At 51.4% G+C, this 16,602-nt stretch overlaps 1 protein-coding gene across 1 annotated transcript in view; it reads left to right on the top strand.

Moving 5' to 3' along the window:
• TTC28 (tetratricopeptide repeat domain 28) overlaps positions 1 to 16,602 on the top strand; it is a 677,066-nt gene that overhangs the window by 608,792 nt on the left and 51,672 nt on the right. Inside the window, 1 exon segment of the mRNA XM_020996673.2 lies at positions 9,852 to 9,992. Coding sequence (XP_020852332.1) covers positions 9,852 to 9,992 — 141 coding nt within the window.

Genomic DNA, 16,602 nt, shown 5'->3' with positions numbered 1-16,602 from the left:
GACACTTACTAGCTGTGTGACCCAGGGCAAGTCACTTCACTCTGCCTCAGTTTCCTTATCTGTAAAATGAGCTGGAGAAGGAAATGGCAAACCACTCCAAATATCTTTGTCGAGAAAACCCCAAATGGAGTCGTGGAGAGTTGGACACGACTGAACTGAGTACTTTCCCTGATCCTGCCAACTGCTGGTGCCCTCCCTTCCAAATTACCTATTCAACTACTTTGTATGTATTCACATTTATTAAATTTAAATTATTCTGTATGCACTCAGACACGTCCTTATTGAATCCCCAGCACCTAACGTAGTGCCTGGCACATAAGCACATAAGAAAGCCTGCTGGTTGATTGAGTAATAAAGGCCTATCTAGCTCTGTGTTACTGAAAGCATAGGATAATGTTGACGGAGTTGATTGGCTTAGGAGGGCTCCTGGGGGACTGGAATCCTGCACTCATTGGTGAAAGACGTGGTTGGTGGAGGAGGAGGAGTGGGGAGGCAGTTGCACATTCCAGGTCAGGATGAGCAGGGTAAGCCAAGCTCTGGCCACAGGAATGAGCAGCCCTTGTGAGCAGTACCTGTGAGAAAACTCTTGTGTTTTGTCCAACTCTTTGTGATCCCATTTTTGGGCAGTTTTCCTGGCAAAGACACTGTAGTGGTTTTGCCATTTCCTTCTCCAGCTCATTTTGCAGATGAGGAAACTGAGGCCAACAGGGTGAAGTGACTTGCCCAGGGCCACCCAGCTAGTAAGTGCCCAAGGTTGGTCTAGTGTCTGACGTCGTCCTGACTCCAGGCCCAGTACTCTATCCGCTGAGCCACCTAGCTGCCCAGGAAAACTCTCCTGCCAACGAAATTCTTTAGGATTCAAATTCCTCTTAGTCTTTTGATAGTTAACACCCCCTTTGTGGTGAAATTCTAGGTGTGGCATATCCAGCTGGAAGGCAGCATTTGTATTTCAGTACCTGGTCACCTCTAGTTTTATCTTCAAATACAGACAGCCATTTCTTTGGCTAGATAAATAGTTTTTAATTTAGTTCCGTTCTGAACTCCAAATGATGGTATGAACTAATCCTCCAGATGGGACTTGGAGATGGCCCAATTCTTGTCTGATAAAGGCCCATCCGTCCACCTTGTGAGCTCTCCAATATGGCTCTCTCTCCAGCTCAGTATTCATTTTCATTGTCTAAATGTTTATTAATGAAGATAAGTCCTGGAAAGGAGGAAGCCTGGGCTGAGAGGGGAGCAGGGTGTCGGTCCCCACTAAGGAAGCCTCATGCTGGTGAATTAAGATTGCCTTGAAAAGCTCCAGGAAAATGGAACTTGGTGAGAAGGGCTCTTTGAAGATTTTTATTTTTTAACAGGATTGAAGCCTGGCTCAGAGATTATTGATGGCATGTGTGTGTGTGTGTGTGTGTGTGTGTGTGTGTGTGTGTGTGTATGTGTGTGTGTGTGTACTCCTGGCAGGGATAGCAAATACAGTCATTTGACTTCAGACTAACAGAAGGTAGGTTCTATAAATAACAGCTGTTAGATAAAAATATGGATTAGAGGTATTGAGATGATATGGGAAAAAAAAATTTCCTACTATAATATATACAGAAGCAAAGGATGAAATCCCATTGCATAAAAAATATCAGCTTTTCCAGAGAGACGAGCATGTGTATGACAAAGACTTGAGTTACTGAAAAGAAACTATAATAACTTCTGTGCCACGTCAAAGAGATTTAGATCTTGAGGCTCTGTGAAAATGAAAGAATTCAGGAGTTCAGAACAAGAGACTTTCCATCACCAGCCACTGGAGTGGAGCTGACAAAAGCTTGTCTTCCACGTTCCTCCCCCCATCAAAAACTGCTGTAGAAATGGGATGCACTACTCCCAGTCACTCTGAGATACACATGGCAGATAAGGCTTAAAGTGTGGCTCCTCTCAGGGTATTTGTATTTGAAGAATACAAGACCTTAAATATTCAGGATGGGGGCAGGAGACCTTTTTGACACCTGGGAAACTGCCATGAAGCTGGCTGGCTCGGCCCTGCCCGTGACTGCCCCTCTCCAACCTACAAATCTCATCTCTTCTATCTAATGGGTTTTTTTCCCTTCGTCACCTCTTCTCTTCTGTGAGTTATTTGAGGGCGGGGCCTGCATCCTTTTGTGTTTGTATTTCCAGTACCTAGCACAGTGCCAGGCATGGAGCAGGTGCTCCATCAGTATTTGGGGGATGAATCATTAAAAGCTAGTAGAGTTGCTGTTTACTCCCTACCACTGCTCTCAACCCCCCAAGCAGGAATAAGAATATCTAAGTCAAAAATGTGCTGGGCAGAGTGTTCATGGGAAGGGTCCAGGTGGGAAGTGAGCTTTATCTCCCCAACCCCAGGACAGCAACAGGGACCCCCCAGAAAAGACCATGGCCCTTCTTACCCCAGGCTCTTCTTGGGCGTAGGAGCCGACCAATCACTCAGCAAGCCTCCCTCTGGCTGCTTTAGTGTTTCACGGATGCCAGTCAAGCTGTCAGTCTGTCCATCTGTTTTCCCTCATTATTACCACATCCACCCAGTAACAATTAAAAATGTTCTGAGAGACGTAGTTTCTGGGTAATTTAATCATTTTATTAATGAGGCCAGCATATTTATTAATAAAAGGATGGTCATTTGACCGACTCTCTTAGACAAAAACCCCTAACAGCGATGGGCTCACAATTTATATACCCTTTGAAGAGTAGGTGTTCTAAGGGTGGCAGTCAACTCTGGTCAACAGTCAGTGAGACAATGAATATTACAATGAGAGGGTAGGCTATAATATAGTGAAGGTGTTGGGGTAGGTGGCTCGGATTACCTGAATCTTGGTCACAAAGACTTATCCATTTCCATTTCACCTGTCTGACAAAAGGGGAACTCAGCCTTTCCCCAGAACTGTATGAACAAACACAGTAAGCAGGAATGCACCCATTAGCCCAAACTTCAAATTTCTTTGACTCTGTGATTAGATCTTGGCCTGGGTAAATCTCTGCCTAAGATTTCCCACACTGGCTGGTTTCTAGATGAGGACGTAGAAAAGGGGAAAAACCTTGGTGCTAACACAGTAATGAGTTATTAAATACAAGAGAGAAATACTCATTTCTCACAATTCAATTCCATCAGTTTTTAAGGGAAGAAAATAAGTATTTATATAGTGCTTACTTTGTGCCAAGTAATACCAAGCACTTACAAATAGTGTCTCATTTGATCCTTACAACAACCCTGGTGGTAGGTACTATTATTATTCTCATTTTACAGATGAGGAAACAGAGGCAGGTGTTCATTGAGTGACTCTTCCCATGTCCCATGAACAAGACATAGAGATGAGACTTAACTGTGGGGTCTTCTCACTTCTCCACTAAGGCACGCCGCCTTGTCCTGGGGCATGCAATATATATAAATGGGAAAGTGTGTGTGTGTGTGTGTGTGTGTGTGTGTGTGTGTGTGTGTGTGTGTGTGTATAAACGTATTAAGCTCCCACTATGTGCCAGGCACCGTGCTAAGAGTGTGCGTATATGTGAGTATATTTGAGTGTGTGTGTGTGTGTGTGTGTGTGTGTGTGTGTGTGATAATATGAGGAGGAATGATTTTTTTAATGAAACTTCTGCCCTGCCTTGATTTTCATGCTGTTATTGAAGGGTAAATCCAGAAGTCTGATAGGGATAGGCACAAGGTCAAACCCATGCTAACCAAAACTGCACCACAGAGACCACAACACAGAAGGAGACTGGGTAGCATAATGTACCAGGAAGAGAAGAGAGGGCTGTTACGTACCTTCCACTCAGAAATCAATCAGAAATGAAAAGGTGCTATTTAAAATTGGGACACCAAAAGTGTAATTGATAAGTTTATTTGAAAGCCAGGCCTCTGGGGTGAAGGGGAGAATAGTGAAAACTGTTACAGAAGGAGGGGAGGGAGGCAGGGTGGGGAGGGGGAAGGGGTTCTCCAATGCCATTGGCCTCAATGTATCTGAAAGTCTCCCCAATTCCATCAGTATCCACGCCCATGGGCCATCTGAAGGTCTCCCCAGTGCCGTTGGCCTCCATGCTCATGGGCCATCTGAAGGTCTCCCCAATTCCATCAGTATCCATGCCCGTGGGCCATCTGAAGGTCTCCCCGGTGCCATTGGTCTCCATGCTCATGGGCCATCTGAACGTCTCCCCAGTGCCATTGGCCTCCACGCCCACGGGCCATCTGAAGGTCTCATACCAGCCCTGAGAAGTGCGTGGGGAAGGTTGGGTAGCTGAGGAAGTTGAGATTCTACTTAGAATGATAGGAAAGTTTAAAGGAATGGAAAATGGAAGCGATGAGAAAGTGTTAAGAGAGGTGTGATTTTTGAGCCTGGAAAAGGGAAGGTACAGGGCGTGACTCAGTAGAAAGGATGGATTTGAAGTCAAGGGACCTGGGTTCAAAACTCGACTCTCCCCCATAAGATCTCTGTGCAAGGCCCTTCCCCTCTCTGGGCCTCAGTTTCCTCATCTGTAAAATAAGGGGGTAAACCTGATGTCGTCTCAGCTGTCTGTCACCACTAAATCCATAATCTTATTATCCAGAGGTTATGGGTCAAGAAAGTCAATAGATATTTACTAAGGGCCTACTGTGTGTAAGACCCTGACTAGGTACTGGAGGTAGAAGAATGACAAATAACACAGGGCTGGCCCTTGAAGAGCTTATGTTGTGGACTTGGAGTCAGACAGACCTGGGTTCAAATCCTGCCTTGGATACTTACTGGCTGTTTGGCCAGAGGCCAGTCACATTCCTCTCTGACCCACAGTCTCCTCATCTGTTAATACCTCCCAGGGTTGGTATGGAGCTCGAGTGAGGTGATTTATGTGAAGTGCTGAGCAGACTTTCAAGCACCATCTAAACGTTGGCTGTCATTGCTGTTACTGCAGTGGGTGGGGCCTATTCAGAAATAAATGTCCATTGTGTAGAAAAATCTGTGATGGAAAGGAATCTTGGCTGGTTGTCCAAGGAAGGCACTACTACTGCTGTCTTATCTCCCACAGTGAGGGGAAGTGGAGGCAGATTGCTAGGTATGCGAGCCCTTGGTTTGACAAAAGCCACTGAACGCCAGGAGAAGCCCCTGGCAAGTGAGGCCACGGGCTCCAAGGGACTTGGGTCTGAGCCTCGCAGCCTTTCGAGGTGCCTGTGTAGCGTGTGCATCTGCAGTCTCCTTGGCCAGTCCGAGACCTGCCCTGATGCAGGTTTTCCCAATGCCAGACACTAGCGTCTCCCGTCTCCTGCCAGCTTTTCAGCAGTCGTTTTCCAAAGCAGAAGAGAGAGCTCTATCCCTTCCTCTTGGTGTTTGGGCAGCTTCTGCTTTTCCAATACCTTTGGTGCTGCCTGGAAACCACAACAAGCCGTATAGGAACAAGCGAGCGCATTGCTCCTGGCCTGTCTCACACTCAGAGGCCTTGAACTGATTACGCTTGATGGAGAGCACATGCTGAGAGGAAGTGGCCGAATGAACTTTTCATTCTTTCCATTTTATCTTTTTGTAAAGATGAACTTTCTGGGAATGATGGGCCATTTTGACGTGGTTTGATCACGTTGCTCAGCTATGACTGGCGGACCACAGTCTCAAGGCTGCTGTTTGCTCAGAGAGCTCCTCACCCGTGGGTGGCAGCTACTTCCTGCAGTTGCTAGCCCTCCATCAGGACAGAAGGACAGCGGAGATGGGGCCAAGGGAAAACAGAGATGTGTGTGGTCAGATGGCACGTGAGCATCATGACGGGCGAAGGGGTGGCTGAGAGAGTCTCTGCTAATGCTCCCTCAATTTCTGTCGCTTTTCTTCTGTTAGAATTAGCATTCTAGGATGTCAAATAGCAGTGGAGGGATGTAGCATCTTTATCTGATGCCTGAACACAGTGAGAAAGCTTTACAAACTATTCTCACTCTTCATTTTGGACACCTGTGTTTTACCATGTTAGACCTCATAGCTGTGCTTTTAAGGATTCTTAATCTGAGTGAGCTTTCAAAGGCCTTTTCTGCATCTCTTGATATAATCAGGTGGGTTCTACCCTTTTTGTGATTTGTGAAGCATTCTATTTCCTAACAAGCTAGTCTCGTATCCCTTGTAGTAAACCACCTTGACTGAAAAACAGTTTCAACTGGGGCAGCTAAGTGGCATAGTGGATAGATCACCAGCCCTAGAGTCAGGAAGAGCCGAGTTCAAATCAGACATTTGACACTAGCTGTGTGACCCTGGGCGGCTGCCCACCTTGGAGCCGCCTGCCTCAGAGGGCACGGTTTCTGTAGAGCTGGTGCTTTCTAGGCGATGCAGACATGGAGGACATCCTCCACTGCTGGTAGCTCTCCCTGGAAGCACGTGTCTGTCCTGCCTCAGGGTTTGCTTTTGAAGCAGACACCAACAAGGTGAAGTGCAGGAGAGGTGCTGCCCTTGCTGCCACTGCCTTCTCCAAGCCGGGCTCCATCGCAGCCTGTCCTTTGCTCGGCCTCCTCCTGCCCAGGCTCCTTCTGGAGCCAGACATCTGAGCCTGCCATTCTCTGGGCATGGAATGTCCATCTTCCCTTCTCCCTGGCTGCTCCCTGCCCTTCCAGGCCCACCTCCCCCACTCCCTCAGAGCCTCTGGGGCTCATCGTCAGAGCTTCTCCATCAGACACTTTCGCTGTCTGTATCTCAAGATGCCTGGGAGCCTTGGGGCTGGGAGGGACCTCCAAGGCCACCCCTTCAGGCCAGGGAGGAGAGGGGACTTGTCCATGGTGACACAGTGTTTCCAAAAAGGATGCAGAGATCCTCCCAAAGACTCAGTCTGGAAATAAGTCAAGACTCGGCCCAGGACAATAACACACAATTCTTTAGCACTTTCAAGTTTAAAAAGCACTCTTTTCCAGACCAGTCTGCCCCTTGGCAGAGAGGCAGCCAGCAATGCTGGAGAGAAAGCCAGCCTTGGAGCTAGGAAGACTTGGGTTCAGGTCTCACCTCGGACAGATATTGGCAGTATGACCCTGGACAAGTCACGAAACCCCTCAGCGATCCAGTCAACTCTCTCTGAGAGCAGCTCGTTGTTTCCAAGGCACCAATCTGCACTAGTAGAGGGACTTTCCTCACATAAGAGTTCCCCATATGGATGAAGTCATAGGCCCAGTCCCTACCCTAACCTTGTGTGATTGGCAGGACAAGTCATTCTCATTTTATAGAAGAGGAAGCTGAGGCTCAGTTACAGCCACACAGTCGGTGCATGTCAGTGCTGGGAATCCTTGGTGTAAGAGACAGACAGCGCGTCCCGCTCTGAGGCGCTGACAGGACCTCAGAGGGTAGGCACACAGGCCACCCTTCCATCTGAGTCGAATCACAGGTCCCCCCCTCTGATGGGCCTGATGCCTCTAGTGGGGCAGGGACATCCCACCTCCAGTCACATCCCTGCCTCCCCATCACTTCCACCCATTGGTCCTGGAGAAGCCTCAGGGACCGGCTGTAAATATCTGTTACAAACCTACTTGGTTTTCCCTTTAGGCCTAGTACTTGAGCGTGGAGAAACAGGAGGTAATCCTATTAGGAATCAAAATTGAAGCGAGAATCCTGGCTGCTGCCAGGGTGTGAAGGCAGCTTGATGATGGAGAAGAGAGCAAGCCTGAGCTCACTCTCCTCACCTTCATCTCTAGCGGAGTGACCAGCAAAAACCTGTCAGAACTGAGCTGGCTAGGGCAGCGTGAGGACGATCAGTACGTCCCTGGGCAAAAGAGCTTGCTCAGAGATGTTGCTGCTCTCTCCCAGGGGCCGAGAATCCCCACGGAAGTTCCTAAGCCTTTACCGATCCTTAGCCAATGACAGTGATGCCTCTCCTCCCCCAGCCCTGGAGAAGGGGCAGTTCTGTATAGTCAGTTGCTTTTCTCTCCCCTTCCATTTTCTGATCAACTCCTTACACTCAGAGAGAAGGCATGTGGTTTGTACAGCAGCCAAAGCCACGAGGAAAGGCAGCATGACGGGACGTAGAGAGCCCACGCCTGGGATTCAGAAGACTTGAGTTCAAGGTCTCTGAGTACCTTACCAGTTGTATGACCTTGGGCAAGTCAGAGACCATCTTTGGGCTCCATCTCCCCCTGGAAAATGGAGTAATTCCGGAAACCTTCTTAACTTACAAGGTCATTGTGGGCACAGAACATAAATATGAGCCAAAAATTTAAAGCCACTGTTACAAAGCGCAGCCTAATTCAAGATCCCCTTGCAGGATCAGCCCAGGGCAGCAGGAGATTAAGCTGGGACTGTCAGGAGGATTCCACAGATCATCCAGCATCCAGCAGGATTTGAGCAGGGACAGCAAGCTTGACTTCATTCTCCTGCCCCTACCCCACAGTCCCCTGAGCCATCTGTCTCCTGAAAGCTCTGTCCTCTTGGAAAGCTTGGCCTCATGGAAACCGGCCCATCTTCTGAAGGTCACCTGTTGGCTGTCGGTCTCTGGCGCTCCAAGAGCTCATGCAGGAAGATGTTTGTGAAAGAGGGAGGCGTGCTGGGGAATCTCGAGTTTGTCTGTGGGCCGAATTTCACTTGGAAAGCCTTCCCATGAATTGGGATGAATCCCACCCAGAAAAGGGCTTTCCCCTAGAGAGTGTGTGCTGAGCCTTCAGAAGATTCCAAGGCGAGGCCTCAGGTGAATGATTGCCGCAGGCTCTGCAGATTTCCCAGCAGCCCCCAGCCAGACAAAGCTTGGTCATTTGGGTTTTGGCCAAGCAACAGACAGAGTGCAGGTAGGACCTGGTTTCTAGTCAGACTCAGAGCCCTGGCGAGATGCTGAGAGATTTTCCAACCAGGGAAACGCCCATTTAAACAGACATGTACCAACCATGACCTAGTACCCACCTTGCTTCTTCCAGCCAGGCCAGCCAGGCCTTACGCTAAGTATCCTAGCGTGCACCATCTCCCTGATGGGAAGAGTGAGGTAGCCAGCACTGGCTTTACATCCACAGACAAGTAGCCTTCCCTGAGTCTGTTTTCTCATGTGCAGGTTGGAGGCTGGGACCAAAATCAAAAGCTCCTTGGGCTCTGTGAACTCAGATGGGGAAAAACAGATCTTTATTTCCATAGAATTGGTTTCCTTTGTATAATTCTGTGCATTTTAAAACATTCTGAGTCAGCAGTCGGCCAGAAGGTGAAGCCCATGGCCTGATCTGTGGGGTCCCTCCCAGCCTCCATGCTGGGGTCCTTTATCGTACAGACCTGGCCCTCAGAGCAATCTCAGTCACCGACAACATGCGGCAGTCCGTGCATTGCGTGTTCAAGTGGAGTGGACAGTCAGTGCTTCGGGTAGGGGGAAGGCAGAAGGTTTGCCTGAGGCAGTGGTGAGAGAGAAGGCTGTAGGGAAAGTTTGGTGCCCAGTCCTTAAGTGCTTGGACGAGGACCGAGGCTTTATTCCAGAGCGAGCCAAGTATCCCTCAAAGATGTTTGAATGAAGAGTGCTCTATGTGTCCGTGCAGAGGACCTCTGTGTAAGGGCACCATGCCTCCACCTACCATGAACTCGGTGGTGGTGAAAGGATAGACCTTTCTGCCCTTCAGGTTACTCTGGGAACTTGGTAGAATCGGGGTGTTGGGTTTATGATTTCATCAGTGTAAAATATTCCCTTTGCCCTTGTACTCATCCTGGGACACTGGGCTCACCCTGGGTCAGGCGTAGACCCCACCGAGGGCGGCCAGGGCCGCTTCTCTCTGTGAAATCACTAGCCCCACACCCCTCATTTGACATGTGAGAGCGTGTTGGACCAGAGAAGGGAAGGCCCACACAGAGACTTAATGGCAGAGGCCGAGGCCCAGGAGGCCCAGTGAGACCCTGGGCTCCCTCTTCCTTCCGTGACGTCCATCCTTTTTGCCGCTTTTCCTGCAGAGCCTGTGCCAGCAGTGAGACAGAGAGTGAGGCCGGAGAGATCATGGACCAGCAGTTTGAGGAGATCCACAGCAAACTCGCCTCCGTCACAGACCCCACGGGCTTCCTGAGGATGGTCAGCCGGAATCACCTCTTTAATCGGTAAGGGCCAGGGTCGGGCTGGGCCAGGGTCCTCGCCACCCACAAGATTCCCTCCCTGAACACGGCTTCCAAAGCTATTTCCTAAACCAAATTGTGAAGCAGAAGCGGGCAGGCTTGGTAATAATCCGAGGAGGGGGGCATCAGCTGGTTCTCCGAACCGTCTCACAATTGCTTTCTGGAACAACAGTCTCACAGAAACAGGGCAAGCGAGGTGCCTTTACACACCCATGAACTAGGTCTGTGGGTGGCCCTAGGCCAGGCTTCAGCACTGACCCCCTCACAAAGGCCTGAGGGTGTCCAGGAATAGTGGGGAGATGAGCATTGTGTGAGGGAAAAGGGACCCCCAAGCCTGTGCTCATCCTTCTGTCTTAAGTCTGGAGGGACCCTGGGATGCACCCATCACCCTTCTCCATTGTTTTAAGGAAGATTCTGGTGCACAGCCCCCACAAAGCTCCTGGAAGAGGCTTGGGTGCCGACTGTCCAAGTGACAGCCTGTTTGCCTTCCACAAGGTGTCTCCAGGTCTGGGTGCAGGTGGGTTAGGACTCACACCGAGAATCTGTGTGAAGCCCCCAGCCTCCATTACTGGGGGACAGCCCGCAAGCAGGCTGCAGCGGGGGAGGCAGCTGTCGCTATTTCACTGGTTGCCTAGCAACCGACTGTCAGCCCCATCTTGCAGCCCCTCGGAGAAGGGCGGGGCCCTGCCACAAATGAAGGGGCGCGGACTAGGTGTGAAGGAAGAAGGGCGGTCCTCTTAGGAGCAGGAACAGGAGGGGCCCCCAGAAGCTGGAAGCAGAGAGAGAGAAGGCGTGCAGGTGGGCAGAGGGGGCAGCGTCTCCCCTCTGTGCTGCCAAGGTGACAGACGCTTGGGTGGGATAGAAGGGAGCTGGGGGTGAACCTTGGAGCTCGACGGACAGGATGTGAAAGACATCCCCAGGGCTCTGGTGCCTGGTCCTTTCATTCCTACCCCTGCTTTGGCCGATGCCCCGGTATCAGCTGAGTGCCTACTCTGTACCAGTCCTACTATGCAGGGCACAACACTAAAAATGAAACAGGCCCTGTCCTCAAGAAGCAGACATCCTTCTGGGGGGAGGGGCACAGCGTATGCGCAAATAAGGAGGGAGGGAGGGAAAGAGAATGAGAGAGAGAGAGAGAGAGAGAGAGAGAGAGAGAGAGAGAGAGAGAGAGAGAGAGAGAGAGAGAGAGAGAGAGGAGACAGAGAGAGACGAGAAGAGAGAGAGAGAGAGAGAGAGAGAGAGAGAGAGAGAGAGAGAGAGAGAGAGAGAAGAGACAGAGAGAGAGGGAGAGAGAGAGAATGAGAGTGAACACCTGAGGGAATGCAGAAGAGTTTTGCTTAGGAGGTGACGTTGGAAGGCAGCATTGGAGGAAGCTGGGATTTTGCCTACCCTCAGAGCTCAGGGCAGTGTTTCCTGTGACTGGCACTGACATCTGTGAATAGGGGAGTAGGGATGGTGGGGATTCTTCAGCAAATACAGCTCTGCTATGACACTTGTTTTGAAAATGAGAATGTTTCGGAATGATTGCTATATCGGGGCACAATCTGAGTATAATGCACATTTCACATTTGCTTATGCCCAAATTTGTCCTAAGACAGAATTCTTCTTTTCCTAACCCAGCCTCTCTTTTTACTTTCCTGTTTGTGTTGAGGGCAGTACCATGCACCAGCAACACTCCCTTAACTCAACTCCTGTGGAATTCGCTGCCCAGTGTGGGCAGCTCGGCTTCCCCGGCCTCTCCTCCATCTGTTTTCTTCTCCCCACTCCCAGGCAGGCCCTTGTTCCTCTTGCCTGCACGATGGTACCTGCCTCCCAATTGGCCTCCTCTCTCCCAGCCTCTCTCCCTCTGCAGCCCACCTGCTGTGAGAGGGCTGTTCCTAAGTTGTGAGGATGGCCGCGGCCCTTGCTCACAAAGCCTTAGTAACTCCCTCCATGGCCCAGGACAAAACACAAGCCCCTGTTACCCCTCACCCAGCTGGGGCTTTCTACCTTCCAGCCCAGCTGACCTCTTTACTGTCCCCCATCGATGACCTTCCAGCTCCCTTCAAGGCTTAGCACATCCTTTGGGAGGCCTTTTCTGATAATGCGCACTCGCCCTTCCCTGAAATTTCAGTGGAGAAAATAGGGAATCTCGTATTATTGTCATTATTATTCCCGTTTTAGAGATGAGTTGATTTGTGCGTAGCCATGTGGCTGCTAAGGGGCAGACCCAGGCAAGTCAAATCCAGGGCCTCTGACCCCAAGTCCTGGACCCGTCAGGATACAGCCATCTCTGGTCTGCAGCCAGCCTCGACCTCTGCGCCTCCCACTGAGCAGTGCTGAGAAAACCAGTGGCCTCTGTCTGCGCTTCCCCATCTGTAGGCCTGTCATTTGTGACTCTAGCACAAGCCCGCCTCATCACAGAGACTTACAAAGTGTTCATGGCGGCGTAGTGGAGAAAGCAGACAAGCGAGTGTGCCTGTCTCTCGCGTTCTCAGCAAGCCCCCGTGGACCACCACACCAAGCCTCTTCGTGGGATCACAGATTTGGGCGCATCCAGTCCAGTCCCCCTCATTTTATGGGTGAAGACACTGAGGCCAGAGAGGTTGAGTCACTGGCCTGAGCCCCACAGCTAGTGTCTAGGCAGGATCTGAACCCAGGTCTTCCTGAATCTAAGTCTAGTACTCCACCACAAGTTATGTTTTAAATATTAATGGGGCAGCCAGGACGTCGAAGGACCCCAGATCCGGACCATGTGAGGAGGGTTTGATGAAACTAGGGAAATTTTGCCCAGAGCAGAGGACTGGGGAGGAACAAGAGAGTCGCCTTCAGGGATCCGAGGGGCTGTTGCATGGAAGAAGGATTAGCCTTCTTGTGGTCAGACCCACAGGCAGAGCTGGGAGCAGTAGGGGGAGCCAATTTTGGCTTTGTGTCAGATAAACGTCATCGTTCGTGGCGTTCAGAAGTAGAATGCAGTGAGTCGAGAAGTGTCCAGGCAGAGGCGAGGTGCCCATCTGTCGGCTGTGGTGTAGCAGGGGTTCCCCTCCCAACCCTAACCTGGGTGATTCTTTGACTGGAGAGCCTCTGGGCTTCATGCAGAAAGGCTGTAAGCCCATGGGTCCATTGCTCTGGAGGGCTCAGCAGCAGCTTGTCCGACCTGGGAGTTAATCACTTAATGTCTCTGAGCCTCAGTTTCCCCAGCTGTAAAATGGGGGTAACACTTTCCTCATGGGGCTCTTGGGATCAAGTGAAATGTCACTCAGGTGCCACGTAGCTATAAAGCAATCTCAATGTGTGAGACCACAATTGTAAGAATGACTTCTGGAGGGTGGGGCAAGCAGCTACCTTTCCAGGGTACCAGTGGTGGCTATGACAGGACTGAGGGAGCCTTGGCAAAGGGGCTGAAGCTGCTTTATTAGTCCACTGGGAGATAGGAGTCAACTTTCCTTCCCCCAAACTGGGTCAGCTGGGGTCTTGTTTGGAGCTAAAGGGGAGCCCCCAAATTGAGCAGGATTTCCCAGCTTCTGACTGAGCCCGGGATGGGCCTGTGGAGGCCACGTGCTCACACCTGCAGGAGGTGCCCCGGCAGGTCTCTGGGGTCCCTCCCATTTGGTCATTCGATGGGGGCACTGGATGGTTGAGTGCCTGGCAGCTTGCTTTGGTCTTGAAGATGAGGTTCCAGCTGGTGATGCCAGGCAAGGCAAGTAGCCTTGTGGTTTTTATCTTACACGTGCAGGAGAAATGGGTTTTGTTTCTGTTTTGTTTTCTGGGGCTTTGCAGTAGCTGCCGTGTTCTGTACCAGGCAGAAGATAAATCAGTATTTTGAGCCTGGGCAGAGTGCTGCTCATTACCACAGACCCAGGACGCCTCTGTTGTCTGAGTGCCTCTTCAGCAGCTATGACCCCGGAGCACTGAGAAGCCTTCCTTGTATCTTTCCCACAAAGCTGGTCTGTAGCTGTCAGAAGCCGCCTGGGGATTCACTGTCCTACTAGCTCCCCGAGAGCCCAGATCTGCTGCGGAGGGAAGGCGAGGCCTCACACTTGGGCACATGAAGCTGTTTACCCAGACGGGGGACTGATGCCTGGGCAGGCGAGGTAGAACACATTAACCCACAAAAGAGGGGAGGAAGAACAGCCAGAGTCTATCGTGTTCAACAGAATGGCAAGAATGAGAGAGACCGGGTCATCTAGGAAGCGCAGACTTGCATCCACACTGCTTATAGGCCCTCCCCGCCCAGCTCAGATGCCTAGACCAGCAGATGGAGGGGAGCGCCCGCGGGGAGGGGAGCGCGCACAGGTGAGTGCAGGCGGGTGGGGCGGGGCCAGATCATCCCCACAGAGGTGCGCACATGCACCACCCGTTGCTAGCCTGCAGCTTCCTCAGGTCATGGAGCCAGCCTGACATCTGGCCACCTCAGATATGGGCCTCCTTCACGCCAAAGGCCCTTGTACCGGTGACGCCGTCTCATGGTGCTGTCCCTCGTCCCATCCTGTGGCCATTCTGTGTCCCGTGGAAGAAGATGGCGGAGTCCATCCCCACAGGGGCGCACCCTAGTACTCTAAGACATGTGTGTCCTCCTTGATTCACTCTCCCGAGGCACTGGAGAGTGGCTTGCACGTGCAAATCACCGCACACACAGACAGTTCACCAAACAAGAGGTACCCAAACGTACGTGCTAGCACGTGTGTGTGTGAGCGTGGGCACGTTCTCCCAGGGTCCTGGCCATTGCCGCCCTTCCCACCGGGCCACCCTGCCGAGGTGCTAGGTTTTGTGTGGCCATAAGAGGAAGAAGGCAGGCCCCGCGCCAGCCTCGATCCTCAGGGAACAGCATCTGCCCGCAGCGTGACTGGATCCTGTTCAGACTTGATGAGGAGACTTTCCTGGCAGAGGGGCCTTGTGGTTTTCGTGCCTCCTCTTCCCTCACAGCCTCTACAAACCTGTGATTTTCAGCTGATCACGGTCCCCACAGGCTGGTGAACTGGGGCCATCTATCCTCTGGTGCCATCCTGTCCCCACTGAATGCATCCTCCTGGCTGGGCATGCATGCTTGTAATCTCAGAAGCACCCAGTCGTCCTGGGAGCCCGCAGGCAGCCGGGGCCCACCCGCTGGATTGGCTTTCAGGCTGCTCACAGGGCACCACAATCTTCTGCTGGTTTGCACAATCTTTAGTTTTCATAGTAAAGCAAAGAGCTAATTATAATGGGCAGGATTGCTACAAGGGCCAGCAGATAATAGCACACTGTAGAGTTCCCATGCAGGGCACAGCTCATAGGACCTCCAGGTGGCATTCGGTGCCCATGGATGCAGCAGGACACAGGAGATGTAAGACGACGGAAAAGGAGAGGCTGGTTCCAGGCCATCCCCAAGTCCGTTCTCTCCTGGAGGAAAAGGAACAACCACTCAGACCTGGCCTTCCCGTCCAGGGAGTCCCTGGCCATGCAGACCCACAGTCACCCTGCAATTAAGGAGCAGAGCAGGCAGGAACCAACTGTAATTTCCTGGGGGGGAGTAGTTAACATGTGGTATCTGACAGCATCATTCCCAGGGGCTAAAACCGACTGTCTGAGGCTTCAGGGGAAAGGGAGATTCTTTCCTTATGCCAACATCTGTAAGAAAAATCCAGTGGGAAAGCTCCTCTGACTATGTGAATATAATAGATTTTGCCAATTTATTTTTCTGTTGATGTCTTAAAACCTGGCAGGAGCTGACACCTGTTTAAATCAGAAAGTCAGCCAGCTCCTTGTCAGGTGCAGAATATATTTCCAAGCCACCAGGTGGGATATTAGAGCATCCCCAGCACTGTGAGGATCCAAAGAGAAAGAGTTGGCAAAATGTGGGGAGAAAAACAGCAGCAGCAGCAACACCCCAAACCCCAGCCATCTCTAGGCTACTTGGCCATAGGAAGGAGCCGCCAGGTCACTGAATCCCAGGATTGTGGGAGAGCTCAGCTTGACCCTTGAGATGATCCCGTCCTGCTCCCTTGTCTTCCAGATGAGGAAACAGGCCCTGAGAAGGGAGAGACAGCTGGAGGCCACGAGGCCCAGCAACTACAGGTCTGTGACCCAGAATCCACTGCTCCCCCTACTCGTCCAGCCTCATCTGGGGAGGCCCAGGTGCCAAGAGGGGAGGGCGCTCACCCGGGGATTGCCCAGCAAGTTATAGGCAACAAGGAGCCCGTGTGTTTTCTCTGACACCCGACAGCAGGGCTGTCACTGCATTCTGTTCACTGAGTGGAAAATGGAGTTTGATTTTTCCCCTCATTTAGAGGTCACTGAGTTATGCCTTCGCTGAGTGTGCACGTGCCGAGGAGCTGTCGCTGTGATGGGAGAGTCGCTTTCTAGACCGCCTGGCAAGGATTCAATGCAGGTGGACAGGAAAACCTTCGGCATGGGGCCCTCTAGTGGTCATCTCCTGGTCTTGGACAATGGTCTCATGGCCAAGGATCCCAGCACCACTGACAGGAAGAAGAAATATCGGAGGCCATTTAATCCAACCTCTGAGTTTTATGAATGGAGAAACTGAGGCCCAGCGCAGCAGAGCCAGGATTCCCAGCCAATCTCTCTTGAGATGCCAAGCACCCCTCCCTCTCCCTTCCACTGTGCCCTTTTCATCCTG

Source organism: Phascolarctos cinereus, unplaced genomic scaffold, assembly GCF_003287225.1.
Source record: "Phascolarctos cinereus isolate Bilbo 61053 unplaced genomic scaffold, phaCin_HiC Scaffold_4;HRSCAF=312, whole genome shotgun sequence".
NCBI lineage: Eukaryota > Metazoa > Chordata > Mammalia > Diprotodontia > Phascolarctidae > Phascolarctos > Phascolarctos cinereus.
The sequence above is the reverse complement of the archived record's forward strand: the minus strand, read 5'-3'. Positions and strand labels throughout refer to the sequence as shown.